General features: G+C 39.7%; 1 protein-coding gene across 1 annotated transcript in view; it reads left to right on the forward strand.

The window, feature by feature from the left end:
• nudt14 (nudix (nucleoside diphosphate linked moiety X)-type motif 14) overlaps nucleotides 1-14865 on the forward strand; it is a 29487-nt gene that overhangs the window by 9596 nt on the left and 5026 nt on the right. The window contains exons 2-4 of the mRNA XM_028605753.1: nucleotides 6247-6290; nucleotides 11823-11887; nucleotides 13726-14026. Coding sequence (XP_028461554.1) covers nucleotides 6247-6290; nucleotides 11823-11887; nucleotides 13726-14026 — 410 coding nt within the window. The remainder of the gene's footprint in view (nucleotides 1-6246; nucleotides 6291-11822; nucleotides 11888-13725; nucleotides 14027-14865) is intronic.

The following is a 14865-nucleotide window of genomic DNA, read 5'->3' on the forward strand; positions in this document are numbered from 1 at the left end:
ACTGGTTTTTGGCAAATGGACTACTAAACGCTGGTGCTCTGACAGAGCTCCAGGGCCTGCAGCTCCCCTCTTCCTAATGCCAGGTGTGTGTGAGTGAGAGCGCGGTCAGAGAGCTTGTTACGCCAGCAATCTCTTACCACAGGTTCCAGTCAATCTTATAATGTGTGTAATTATAATGTGTTGAGTTATTTAAACAAACGATCGGTGAAATACACGCCTCTTGTCCGCAAGTCTCATTGATAGAGCCTGCGGCTGGATGGAGCTATAGCTAGCTATACCTCTTCTTAGAATTCCTCTGGAATTCACAAAAATTCATTAACTTGAAATCGGACACCGTTGTTAGCTTTATAAGACATTTAGTTAGATGTTGTATAACTGGCGTGATGAAATTCAAACTGTAAATATACTGGAATTACGACCAAAAATGAAGCTAGCTTACTAGCCGCAATCTTGTACACATAGGATTGTAGGGACTGTCGCAGCTAACGAAACCTTTACAGTTCAGAAATATTCATTAACTTGAAATCGGACACAGTTGTTAGCTTTATAAGACATTTAGTTAGATGTTTAAGTTGCGTGACGAAATTCAAACTGTAAATATACTCGAATTACGACCAAAAATGAAGCTAACTAGCCGCAATCTGTACACATAGGATTGTAGGGACAGTTGCAGCTAACGAAACCCTTACAGCTCACAAATATTCATTAACTTGAAATCGGACACCGTTGTTAGCTTTATAAAACATTTAGTTAGATATTGTATAACTGGCGTGACGAAATTCAAACTGTAAATATACTCGAATTACGACCAAAAATGAAGCTAACTATCTGTGATTTGTAGATACACATAGATAGGATTGAAGGGATAGTCGCAACTAACGAAACACCTAGCTAAACTTCACAAATATTAATTAACTTGAAATCGGACGCCGTTGTAAGCTTTATAAGACATTTAGGTATATGTTGTATAGCTAAGTGGCGTGACGTGTGTAACATGTAGTAAGAGATTGCTGGTGTAACAAGCTCGCTGACCGCGCTCTCACTCTCACACAACGGGCCATTTAGCTAGCAGGAAGAGGGGAGTTACAGACCCTGGAGCTCTGTCAGGGCTGCCAGCCTAACGGAGCTCACAGCAGGCCGGGCTCTGTGAAGGAAGGCTGGCCGGGCGGCGAGGCAGCAGCACCGCCGCTGAAGTCCGACGCCACCATATTTGCAATTAGCCATCAATTTTCGTAAAACGGCCCATATTTGAGCTTTATATAGTTGATTTCTCAACTGATATTGATTTCAGAAGTCAATTTGGTAATGAAACATTGCAGTGTCTGGAATATGAGCTTCTGTCGCTTCTCTAATGTGTGTGTATTGGGGATTCACTCAACCAATCAGCGCGCATCTCTAATGTCTGCCTATGGCAATTCGCTCAACCAATCAGCGCGCAGCTCATCTAAATATTCACGAGCATACCATATTTGGAAGAAAAACTCTTGTTACAAATAGGGCCAAAACACAGGGATGCATAAGGGCCCATACAATATCAACCAGGCCATTTTCAGCCCAACCAATGTTACATACCCCATTAGGAGACCATAAGGAACAGTGTGAAATACTCTATATAATCATTCTGTCACCCCTTTAAGGAGGAATGATGGCGTATAAGACACTGGCACACTTGTTGACCTGAAAGGTTTTTGTGAGAGTAATTTCACTAGTAGACTGTCTACAGCTCAGGCGGAGCATTTTTTTTATGACCTGACTCTACAGTGAGGAGTTCTGGTTATGTCAGTGCCTCACTAATAGCGGACAGCTAGAGAAAAGATACCTGGTATAGTGCTGCGATCTTTCTGGCTTAATATGCAAATTCCTGCAGTAAGTATGAGTGACTTAAATGTTGGCGATTAGTTTTCTGTGCGTCTGCTTATAGTTTCAGCACTATCTAAGCTTGTTGGGGTTACACATTGATATGCATATCAACGTGGCATACCAACTGTAAGTGGTGGTCAATCATTAAATCATTTTTAAAGATTCAAAAAGTTAGACTTTTGCAAAGGTTTAGGACTAATATGTTTTATTCAATATCAATATAGATCTGTCACAGTACATGTTTGCTAAACATTGATAAATATGTATGCTAGAAATGGTGACAAACATTAATTTTTTTAGACCAAAGTTAGTCGTTTGATGTTGGAGAGTATCTTCTCAGCTCTGTATTTAAATGTGCATACAGTAAGCCTTTATCATTGACCTGACGTAATAGCTGTTGAAAGGTAATACATACCATAACGAAACCTACACAAACTTTGGCTTCATGCTCTCATTTCACACCACAACATGATAGTTAATGATACATGAGCAGCATTATGCTAGCTTGGCTTCACATTGAGGCCCTGTGGCTGTGACCTGTTAGGTCACGCAATGCTCGTTTGACCGTTTGTTGAGATGATTTGAGGACTGAAAGGAGGAGTACTTTTTATGGATGTTATATAAAAGTAAATGTTTTTGTGGTTGTTGATAAATTAGGCAAAACTGCATTGTGGTGTGTTCTTCACTATTATGCTATTAGCTTTGTAAATAGAGGTAATTGTTCTGATATCCACTTGAAATGCCACTTAATTAACTGTATGGAGTGCAGGTTAGCCTGTTGTTGATGGAAGGTGCTGGTCATAGGTCTGTCTTGGCAGATGTGTCTGAGGTTAACACAAGGCAGTAGTCCTGAAATAAACACTGTATAAAACAGTCCTTCCAGAAAAATGCGGAGTTAGTTTGTGATTGTTGTGGGCAAAAATCCTTGATTATGCGGCACGTTTTCTTAAAAAATGCGATGGAATATGCGGGATATTTATGCGATGAAATTGCGGGAACTTGCAAAAACTGTGGTTTGATGAAAAAGAGAAAAAAAAGTGATTCCCCCTGCTTTTTTTTTTTTTTTATACTTTATTTCAAAAAATAGTTTACAGATATTCATCGCAATACGTAAACAAATAACATACAAAAATATATACAAATAATATAATATGAAAGTAAAAATAAAAGTAATAGTCAAAATAGAGGGAAATAAAAGATACAAAAGAGACAGACTTTCAAAAATCGTTAATAATGTAGACAGCAGGAGCACTAAAAGAAATTTCAGATAATATCAGATAAGAAAATATTTCTTATTGGATACCAACTTAAGAGACTCAAAGTACATGTCAAATTCATGTCAAATTCAACCTCCAACACCCTGCTTTTCGATGAAGTTCACGTTGCGCAATTACGTCGCTTCATAACGTTCCCATGGCAACAGGGGAAAATGGCTGCTCTTGTGTGAAGTAAACGCAACATTTTTCAACTTTCTACTAAGATATATGTGAGTTTTTTGCAACGAAAATGTGGGGATTATGAAATCATGCAAGCCCCGCATTTTCTGCGCTGAAATCGGCAATTTATGCGGAGAAAGTGTGGCGTATTTGAAAAAATGCGGCCCCCGCATAAATATGCGAACTTTGGCTGATTATGCATTGAATTATGCGATCGCATAATCGCGATTTTCTGGAGGGACTAATAAAACCAACACTAATTGTGCTTAAATGCCTTTTTTAGAGAGAATTCTATTCAACTTCAGGAAGTTTTGAAGTTATAGTGAGCTGTATTGTTGTATTTTAGTGGCAAAGTATTGTACAGGTGTTAATGATATTTAAATGAGAATTCATCAGAGAATATTTAGAAATCCGTTGGTTGCATTTCCAAGCTGTGTGGGAGTTTATTCCCATTTTGACAGAAATCCTAAAGTCACACATTGCAAGCACATTGCAGCTCTGAGTACATCTTCGGCACAGTGGCACATCCTAACTCAGACCTGTTGCTACAACAGTAGCTTTATTATGTCTGATTCTATCAGTGCAATTAGCTTGCCATTTCACCTCCTCCCATTTATTGGGTGGTACCAAAACTGCATCACCACATTTGCACACAAGAAGGCACGTCTATTGCAAAGTTGAAAATGAACCTTTTTGTCCCAAAATCTACCAGCTACTCAATAGATAACATTTAGGTTTTTTTTTGCTGGTGAAGCAAATCTAGCATCCACTTGCATACAGTATTTTACAGCATTTGGCTGGTGGCTGGTGCTAATTTACAACCCTGATCTATTGTAGCTGAAATAAGCCTGTTCTAGTAAAGCTGTCATCCCTGCGTCTGAACGAGCTTGTGGGTTAAGAGGAGGTGTTACCTAAAATTTAATCAAGGCCATATTTCCTCAGGCATAGAAAATGTAGGCCAACTTTACCATATTTATACAGGGTGCAATGTGGAGTGAGGAATTCGTTTGTTTCGGTTTTATTCACACATCTTTGCTGCATTCGATGTGAATGATAAAAACTAAAAGTCAAATTATATTGAATGGGTTAATGGTGCTGCTTGCCTTGATGACTTTGCCTTTGCAAAACCGACCCGCCAATATTTTCTTCCAGTCCTTTGTTCAGTCTGAGCCACAGCTGCAGCCGCTTATACATCAGTGGATGAGAACTATTTGTTGACTTCACACTAAAAGTGAAATTAGGTGCTGAATTCCATATAATTAGAATTTTCCTTATTACAGTTGTGCACCCTGAACTGCAACAACCACACCTTTCATCAATTCACCTGGCAATCATGAAAATAACCTCAAAATGAATTAACTATCAGGGTGGTTACCTCACTGTCCCTTTACGCTGACTGCAAAGTGATGAGCCTACTATCAGCCAGTGTTTTGTGCACATAGTCACAAACCTGCCTCGTAGGGTTGGGCATCGAGAACCGATTCCTACTTGGAATCGTGTCAAAAATTACAATTCCAGCAGAATCGTATAATATGCGCAAGTTTTGGTTTCCGAAGCAGCCAGGCACTTGTTGTGTTGCAGCCTTGGAGCACATAAGCGGTGCTCTAGTGTGGCTTTATTTTACGTTGAAAAAGCCCTGTTAAACTGCAAACCACCAATGCATCAAAATAAAACTTTCCTCTTATTTGTGAAAATAGGCATGTGACCCGTTTCAACTCCATCCCTCAAAAAATCGGAATCGAGTATCGATAAGAACCGGAATTGGAATTGGAATCAGAATCGTTAAAATCCAAATGATGCCCAACCCTACTGCCTCGGCAGTTTGATTGTAATTGTGCTGCTGGAAATTTACTGAAGGAGTGTTCAGCTGCACATCCTGTTGATGTGATGTAACCAAAGGGCATGTAAACGCTACAACAACTTCTGTTACTAAAGTTTAAAACTACAGGACATGTTTTAGAAGTTAGTCATCAAGAATCTCTCCCCTCAACTAAGTCCAGCAGTGTGGACTCACTGTGGATCCTTTTCTGACTGAGGATGTAGAAACGATCACTGTAGATTCTCATAAAAAACAACTACAGTAGTCCACGGGGGTCAGTAAATAGAAAATCAAGAAATATTAGGACGTTAACAAGACAAGAAATACATAAGTCATTTTCTTCTTGGTTCTAATCCACAGGATGTTACTGACATTTTGCTCCATGCTTCTAATTTCCGACTCTGACTAAAACAGCATATTATTGCCAGTGTTTGCTGTAAGTTGTATATTTAATTTGGCAGCCACATGAAGTGTTTATTTGGAAGCACGTCAAACATACTGTAGCTATTTTTCATGCCAAGTGTGCTACTGTTTTAAATGTTAGGTAATTATAAGAACGTGTATAACATTTTGCTGAACTACTTGATGAAGTTCAACGACGTCATGAATGGTGCATGCACAATGCTTTTTGATTTGCATCTGCAGATGTTTTGGTTGAATGTGGTTTGTGATATTACTTCAACATGCCGAAGCAAGCACCAGTTGTGTGGCAGCTGATTGCCTCTACAGTAATCATATTAAATAAACCAGCGGTGATTTGACATCCTGCCATACAAGTCATACAACAAAAGGAGTGTTACACTGAGTACACACTGTGTACACACATTTGTATACACTTGGAACACCACAGTGTTTGAGGACTATTAAAATAGTGTTGCTTTTGGGCGCCCAGACAGCTCAGTTGGTAGAGCAGGCGCCCATATATAGAGGTTTACTCCTCGACACAGCGGGCCCGGATTCGACTCCAACCTGCGGCTCTTTGCTGCATGTCATTCCCCCCTCTCTCTCCCCTTTCATTTCTTCATCTGTCCTCTCAAAAATAAAGGCCTAAAATGCCCAAAACATTATCTCTAAAAAAATTGCGTTAATTGTATTAACTTATGCTCTCTATTTTGTCTTATTCCCTCACAGAATGGCACAAAGAAATCCTGGGACTTCATGCGAACCCATGACAGGTAAAATCACATTTTATTCTCTACTGTTGGATGGAAGCTGTGCTCCTATCTACTCATATGCGCACACACACACACACACACACACACGCGCAAAAGAAGATGTTACAGCTTGCTGGTGAGCTGTCAAAACCATTTTTCCCACAAATAAAACCAGCTTACTCAGAACAGGTTAGAAATGTCAACCTAGAAGACTCTATTCTTTGCCTTTTTACTTGAAGGATATTTTTTCAATTCAACTGTTGTACAAATTTCAAGAGAAATGGTTTCTCTTCAAAGAAACCGATGGAAACAGACACAAAACATACAGTAATTCTTTTTTTTAATTGACTTTCTGGCGCACCATGACCTATATAAATGTAATGATAAAGTTATATGCTCATGTGTTTTGTGCACGGTAAAAAAAAATAAGTTGTGTGAGTTTTTGCTTGTTTTTGTGTGCGTGTCCTTTTACCTGGAGCCATTATCAACACCTCTCACCCATGGTACTTGTATACCTTTTAGCCTTGAGCATCTCTAAAAGATGCCAAATACTTTCAGACAGTCAGACCAAAACAGACCTTGTTTTTCGGGAACTGGCGCCCTGTTATTCTACTTGGCAATGACTATAAATGTCTTGAGCTTCACAGGGGGCACTGTAAGAGAAATATCACACATTTGTGTCAAAGCCCCAGTTCCTACTCCCCGTTCTGCCCAGGGTACCATAATGCCCTGAGGTAAGTCTCAGGTCATTTAATCCCTCTTTCCTCTACTCCTGACCCCAAAGAGAGGTCCCTGTGAAAAATAGTTCCACTGAGACAAAAGCAGTAAACCTCAAACCTGTACTTCCTAAAGAAAATAGCCCAGGGGAACATCCAGCTTTACCCCAGGTGGAAATTCTGCCAAAGTGTTATTTCCCCATTTGCCTGAATTGAAAGGATCCAGGATTGTTTTGCATTTTTGTTTAAGTGCGCATAACATTTTTTCGTCTTAGCAGGACACTTCTTGTCACATTTCAGGCGCACTAGCAAAACATCACACAAGACTGATTTGTGTGTAACATACTGTAAAATATCTAAACAAAGATAGTCCTTTGCTTGTTCCTGAAATGCTTTCAGGGATCAGTTTGTTGTGAGCTGCTTCTTCGTAGGTTTTGAAACCGATTCCTTATAGAATAAAGACTCCCCCTCGTAGTTAAATGACAGTCATTTGGCTGTAAGTTTCACAAACATTCACCTACACCATGACTTGTGATTACTCATTAGTTAGTAATTTGTAAGTGACAGGATAGTTAAACGTGGGTCTCTACGCTTTGGTGGTTCTTGAAGATGTTGGTCTCTCAGTGGCCATTCAGTTTTTTTGCACCATCCATTCATTCTCCACCACTTATCTGGTTGTGGGACCACTGACAACACTGTAAGCAAGGTGGCCCATGTGTCCTTCTCCCCAACCATGTCCTCCTTGGATTCCAAGGTTTTCGCAGGCCAGAATACTTTCAAAGGGAAGTGTCTAGAGGCATCCTAATCATATACCCAAACCACTGAATTTTCCTCCTTCCAACATGAAGGAGCAATGGTTGTACTCCAATCCTCCTTCCGGGCTGACGACTCACCTTTAAGGACAGGGTGAGGAGTGTGAAGGAAACTCTTATTTATTTTATTTTGGCCACTTTTATCCTCAATCTAATTTATTCATTAACTACACAGAGGTCATAAGTTAAGCCCTAGAGGGTAGATTGGTATTAAAAAAAGATTGGTACTTAAAAAAAAATGTCACCATGATAATCTAGAACAACCCAGACTTGATCACAGATAGAACACCAATCCGCTCATTGATCTCACACCACATCTTATCCTCATCATGAGATACGTTCAACCCAAGGGACTGGAAATGGGTAAATCCACCTTTTTTTTTTTTTTTAAATCACATGTCCCAGTCCCATGGCCTCGAACTGAGAGTTCTTGACCCTCAATCGCCCTAGTGTGCACTGGAGGTCACAGCCTGATGAGGCCGAACTGCACCATTGGCAAAAAGCAAAGATACAGTATTTAAGTCTCCACCCACTAAGAACTTCCTTCACTAACTGCCACGAATGCAGAGCCTCCAAGATATCTACAAATCTACAAAAACACATGAAGGCTGGCTTGGCAAACTCCCATTGCTTTGTTTTTTTGACACCTATGTGTTTATGGGATTGTTTGCGTTTTTTATAACTGGAAGCAACATTTAATGACAGACAGTATTTTTAGTCAGGAAACCATTTAAGAGGCCATGGGCATGTCCATTTGCATGTGTGAGCTCTTGCTGTAGTCCTGCTCATTTGTCTTTGTTCGCTTCCATGCCTTTCACTTTAAAGAGTTTGATTATGTGTATGTTTGAGTATTCAAATATCCCTAGCCAGCTAATACATGTTGATGGTACACATTATTTTGTTTCACATCTGGGATTAATTTGGAAACAGAGTAACAGAATCAGTTTCATTTCCCACTGGTAGGCTTCAAAAAACTTTTAAAGGAATCTCAAAGATGATTTAAAGGAAAAATCTGGCGCAAAACACCGTGTAACCAGTAACATAGCTCATGCACAGCGTTAGTCGTTCGGCTGGTCGTGACTGTTTTCCCAAGATGGCGCCTGCCTGTATACGTGAACGGTACAGTCTTTATAATCTATCTTTTTAATAAACTGTCTGTACACTTACAAAGTTGTCAATGCTTTGGTTTACATATAGGGACCTTCATTATGCTACCGTGGAAGTGTGGTGCTATTTTGAGCCTTGTTAGTGGTATAATGTGATAAAACTGGTCAGGTTCGATTAGCATGAAAACATATCCCAGAGAACAGTCGACTCGGTACACATGCGCCGGATTTGTCCTTTTAAAGGAAATAAGATACACATCTACCCACAATTAAGTGTGTTGTAGCAAAGGGTGTTCTAAAAAGAGATTTCTAAAAATATGTTTTGCATGTAATTATGGGGTGTTATTAGTAGGGAAATTGAAAAACAGACATTAAAAACTTTAGGTCTAACTATGTTTTCATGTGGTGAATGAAAACAAATCTCAATTAGCAAAAGTTGAAAGAACTAAAAGAAAAGAGAATGGAGTTGTTGGTCATGCCCATTGCCATTGCCTCAGTTCTGGTATGAGAAGATGGATTATTTAGCGCCCAATTATTTCCTTGTACAACAAGGACCTAATCTTAAGTCTTAATACCGTAAGCTTTGCAGCACAACCTCAGTCCTGCTCCTCTTGTGTCTGTCATAACCCAGTTTTCCCGCTGTCCAGCCAGAAGCCCCACAGAGAAAGCTTAACCGTGCATGAAAAGTCCTGAGTGTCCGTTTAGCCTGCTTCTTGGTTTAACCATTATGGCATTTTTCTTCAGCGGGAAGCTGTAGAACAGCTGTAATGGTGTGGAACAGCACAACAAGAGCCAGGCGTGCCTCAGGGGACAGCTTCCATGCCTCAGGCCTGTGTGTCCCACTTTTAGCCCAGATCTACCACATTATCTCATCCATCATCCATTCTTCTACTCTACGGTGGCGATATCACCCCCGCATGTCTTTTACAGCTGTAGGCTGTTCACAAATATCAGCACTGTTTTTTTTTTATTGTTCAGATGTTTGGTGTACCTGCTGAAGGGTTTTTGGGGAAAGAAGTACTCTTAATTTATGAAGTGAATCTCATCTTGAAATTTGTTGGCTACTCTCTTTGACATGATCAACATAGGGAAGAAGTGATGGAGGAGGGACATGGATGAACAAGTGACAGAGGTTTCTATAGCTGGCTGAGCCCAGATATGAGGCCCTTAAAATGGCCCAGAGGCTTTTTAATCAGCAGCCGAGAAAGAATTTCTGTTTTCTTCCTACACATCGAGAAGCTATTGATCGCTATTGATAGCTTTTGATCTAGTATTGTTAAGCATTTTTTGCCCAAATGTACACTTGTGTTTAGATAGGCTTCAATCCCCAAAAGCCTGATTTTAGTCCCAGTCTGTGTGTTAATGATCACCAGAACCTTAAAATGCTTGACGCCCACGTCAGCTGACATTCTTACATATTGTTAATAAAAATAGGCATTGGAGATTAAATATCTGTATTGTAAGCAGATATTAAATCAGTATCAGTCCAGGCGCTGTAGCTACATGTAGAAACAAGTTGTAGCAATGTCCCATAATGTCCTCTCACCATGGGAAAGACAGGGCAGGGCTTCCTGCCGCCTCAGACACATCCGCTTTCCCAACACCGACCCCATGCCGGTCCAGGTCATGTTTGTAAATGAGAAGTTGTTCTCAAACAGTTTACCTGGATAAATAAAGGTTTAAAAAAAAAAAAAAAAAAAAAAAGGCCTCAAGTCTCCACTGGCAGTGCTCACGCAGTCACAGCAGTGAACCACCTGTGTGTATACAATTCACTGGGTGCCAGTGGTGAAACATATCACACTGACCTTCCTTCTTATTTATCTCCACAGCCTGCGGTTGAGAGTCATTGTTTAAATCTGGAATTATGTATTAATTAATGAATTAGTGTTCAGGTTTGCAGGGATTTTAGTTTTAGTTTAGTTAGTTGTAGAATTTTTTGTTTCATCTTGTTTAAGCATTTAGTCAGTCACACGTTTTTAGATTTTCATCACATAGTGTATGTTTAGTTGACAAACGCCAAAGAGTTTAAGTGTTTAGGGCAACCCTGCATCATTTGATGCACATGGCGCATACCGGACGTGCCATACATACAGTTGTTGTCAAGTTGTACAACGCCCCTTAGCTATGATATAGTCACAATTATATTGTGCAGCGTCGCTGGGAAATAGGATAGTGGTGTATCTTGATACAGGATGCGGATGGAGTATTGGTTAGCATTAAAACAACAGGCATGGGTGTTTTGACATGTGTTATACAGCCTTTATTTTTTCCTTTTTTGTTAGAATTTAGCCCCTTGTTCATGCTTTAATTTCTGGTTTAGTCAGACTTTTAAGCCTCTATTTGGAGCCCAAATTATGCTGTCCACATATGCGTTGCCACAAGGGTCAGTGTGATGTAAATTTAATGCCAATGTCCAGTGGCTCAGTTTTTGGATGATATCTGCCCTTTTAGTTACTGTCCAATATGAATTGTCCAAAAGAAAGATAAACTGGACGGGACATGGTATTCTGATTTAGAGTTTTGGTTCATGGTTAGCATGTCCATTCATCTTAATCATTTAGTTCCTTATCATTTTTGTTAAAGGGGCTTGTCCTTGTTGTTTTTAGTGTTTTCTTACTTTGTCAGGTTGATCCTAAAAAAGATTCCGATTCACATGCCTAGAGTACTTGTTGACCCACCATGCCAAAATGCTGGATGTTCCTCGGACACTGGTTTTGACCCCTACTCCTATCTTTTTTGATTACTTGTGGTTTTTAAAAAGCCGATCCAGCCATGACCGGCTGCTCTCCTTAGCACACATTCTCCTATATGCTGGAAGACATTACCATGATGTATCATGTATGAAAAGGGATTTCCTATCAGAAAAAGTTGTATGCTTTTACTTAAACTTGACCTTTTTTCTCTCTTTTTTTCCTTCAGCGTATCAGTGCTGATCTTCAACACCAGCTCACACTGTTTTGTCCTTGTCAAGCAGTTCCGCCCAGGTACGTTTTAACCGTACAAAGCAGGAGACTTACTGTGCTCTGTATTCTAGTTAATTCATTTTCTATTTGTCCCCCAGCTAGATCTAGATTGTTGTATATCCTGTGGGCACTTTCACTAAAAAGGCAGTACATTACACTCCCTGTTTATTCTACTGGATCTTAGTAACAATGCAGACTCATAAATAGACCGCATGAGGCCCTGTTACAAAGCAGCCTAACCTCCTTTGTTAGAAGTCGCCAGGGACTGTTCCACACCGCAGTGTGCTAAATTCAAGGAAGTCTGGGCATTGATATTTCTTTTTCCTCTACTCTCTCATTGCTGCTCTAAAAAAAAATCCTTTATCTAAAAGAAATCAGTAGTCTGCAATCTAGAATGACGTTTGTTTTTTAACAGGGAGTGTACGATCTGTTGGTCAGCTTATTGGTATCGAACAATAAAGGCTTAGCCTCCACTATAAAAAACGCTGCTGGAAACCCTGATGTTGTACTGATTTGATATCTGGATGATTATATCTTAATATTTTATTGAATTGATATTATATGAAAAATAAGATGCGCTCAACTCACATAGACATTGTATCAAGTACCACAATTCTTTTTTTATTTATGTTTTGGTTTGTGTTTACTAACTCTTATATGGATTGGTTGTGGCTCCCTCCATTGCGATTGTTGTGCTAGTTGTGGATGATTATCTCCACCGGTGTGGTGTAATTAAACCCACCTGTGCGTGTAGTATTGTTTGTAATAGCCTGTGCACACGCTGAGGAAAGGCGCTGCCCAAATCGTCCGTTTCGTGGCAATACAAATCTTAAATTGGAGTGCTGTCCTAGTAACTTTATCTATTGAATTGCTATTTCCAATTAAATCAGCTGTGTTAAAGTGTTAAAGCATTTTACCTGTACAGGGAAGCTTTCATTAATTAGCATGCAACCTGTGGGGCTGCAACTGTTATAACAATTGTTAATATGTCAGTTACTTTTCCATATAAAGGTCCCATATTGTAAAAAGTGAGATTCCCATGTCTTTTTTGACAATGAAGCAGGTTCGAGGTGCCATATAAATACTGTGAAAATATAAAAAAAACAATCCTCAGAGAAATGCACACATCCCGTTTTCAGAAACTGTGCCTTTAAACGAGCTGTCAAGACTTTTGTAACGTTGCGATGTCACAACTATACTAAATACAGGTAGAAAGTGCCGCTACAACGCTGTTACAGTCATTCCCCGGCTACAATGACGGCGCAGAAGACTCCGAAAGCGCTGATGCAGAAGATCCAAAAATGCTTACCAATCAGAGCAGATTGGGCTTTTTCAGGAGGGGGGCTTAAAGAGACAGGCGCTAAAATGGAGCATTTCAGACAGAGGGTGAACACAGGTATATTCAGATTTTTTTTTTAACATCGAAGCAGGTAAACATGTTCTAGTAGAAACACAAAATACAAGTATGAACCTTATAAATTAGCATAATAGGTAACCTTTAATTAATTAATCATAGTTTATAAAATGTAAGAAAATAGCAGAAAATTGCTATCACAATTTTCTACAGCCCAAGGTTCAACATCTTCAAGTAGCTTTTTTTTTTTTTTTTATCTGACCAACACTCCAAAGCCCAAAAAACTGCAAATCCAGGTGAGGAGCTTGTAGTAATTCAATGTAAATTGCCCAAAATGAAATTTCTGTCCTCATCCTTAATTTTAAGTCTTTTTCAGTAAAATGTTTTTGAACGGTGTGGCAAAATTGATTAGATAATCCAAAAAATGTCAAATAAAGATGTGTGCAAAAAATGTAATGAGAATAATTTCAGGGATAACAATATTTTCTGTATTTTCCACCACCAGCTGTATACATGTGTGAGTGGGAAAGGACCAAGACGCAGCCGCCTAAGTCTGCTGAAAAAACTGAGGAGGGGGCCTCCGAATCTGCCGCTACAGCCCCCGAGTCTCCGGAGGGCCAGTCGGCCCCAGAGGGGGAGAGCTCTTCTCAGTGGCCCCCGGCCTCAGCGGGCGTCACCTATGAGCTCTGTGCCGGCCTGGTGGACAAACCCGACCTATCTCTGGAGGAGATTGCCCGGCAGGAGGTGCTGGAGGAGTGTGGCTACGATGTGCCTGCCTCTAAACTGAAGAGGATTACTTCTTACAGGTTAGCTGATTTGCAGTAGGGAAATATCTTAGATGAAGTTAAAGTTAAGAAATACTATTTGTAAATAAACTTGACAGAGGCCTTTTACTTATGACACGGCACATTCCCAACACAAATAAGTTTTAGGACAAGGATTTTCATTGTCTTTTGAATATCTGCTTCAGTCACTCCCACTGGATTTCTTGTCCCTTAACAATTAATATCCTTTTGTCCTATTTCATATCCTTTTCATTTCTAATTTCTGAACCTCCGTGAGTTCACTCAGCAGTAACCCACATTTGCAGATTTGTTTTCATTTTTTTTTTTACCTCAATACCAGGTAGCACTCAAAATGCCTTTTAAAAGAGTGATAGTCCATTCCAAACCTTTTATGCATCAAACACTCACCCCAGCAGCGTAGAAAAGATCTTCACGGATGAGTTCCTAAAGTTAGCGGTTTTCATGGCGGTAAGTTTTTTTTTTTTTTTTTTTTTTTTTTTACAGTCTACAGAAACTTATTAAACCACTTCTCCACTGTCAACCACTATACTCAGGATGTAGACTGGTTCCAGACCTCCTCCTCCTCTGAATCATTACCCACTCAGTCGCCAGGATTTTTAAGCAATTCAGCTGGGTTTGGTGTTGTGCTTACCAAAGTGCAGAAGTGGACTAAATAGTGAGCCAGGTAGGATAGAAGCAGTTTGGAGTTCAATTTTGGGTGGAGTATCGTTTTAAATTTAGCTTCTGAACGTCCACATATGATGCACCCAAAAGTAAAGCATTCGTTTTAAATAAATCCAGTTTGAAAAAAATTACTTTGGTGGAAATATATTAAGATTCAAAAAAAGTAACCTTAAGTT

The sequence above is a fragment of the Perca flavescens genome, chromosome 18 (genome assembly GCF_004354835.1).
Source record: "Perca flavescens isolate YP-PL-M2 chromosome 18, PFLA_1.0, whole genome shotgun sequence".
Lineage (NCBI taxonomy): Eukaryota > Metazoa > Chordata > Actinopteri > Perciformes > Percidae > Perca > Perca flavescens.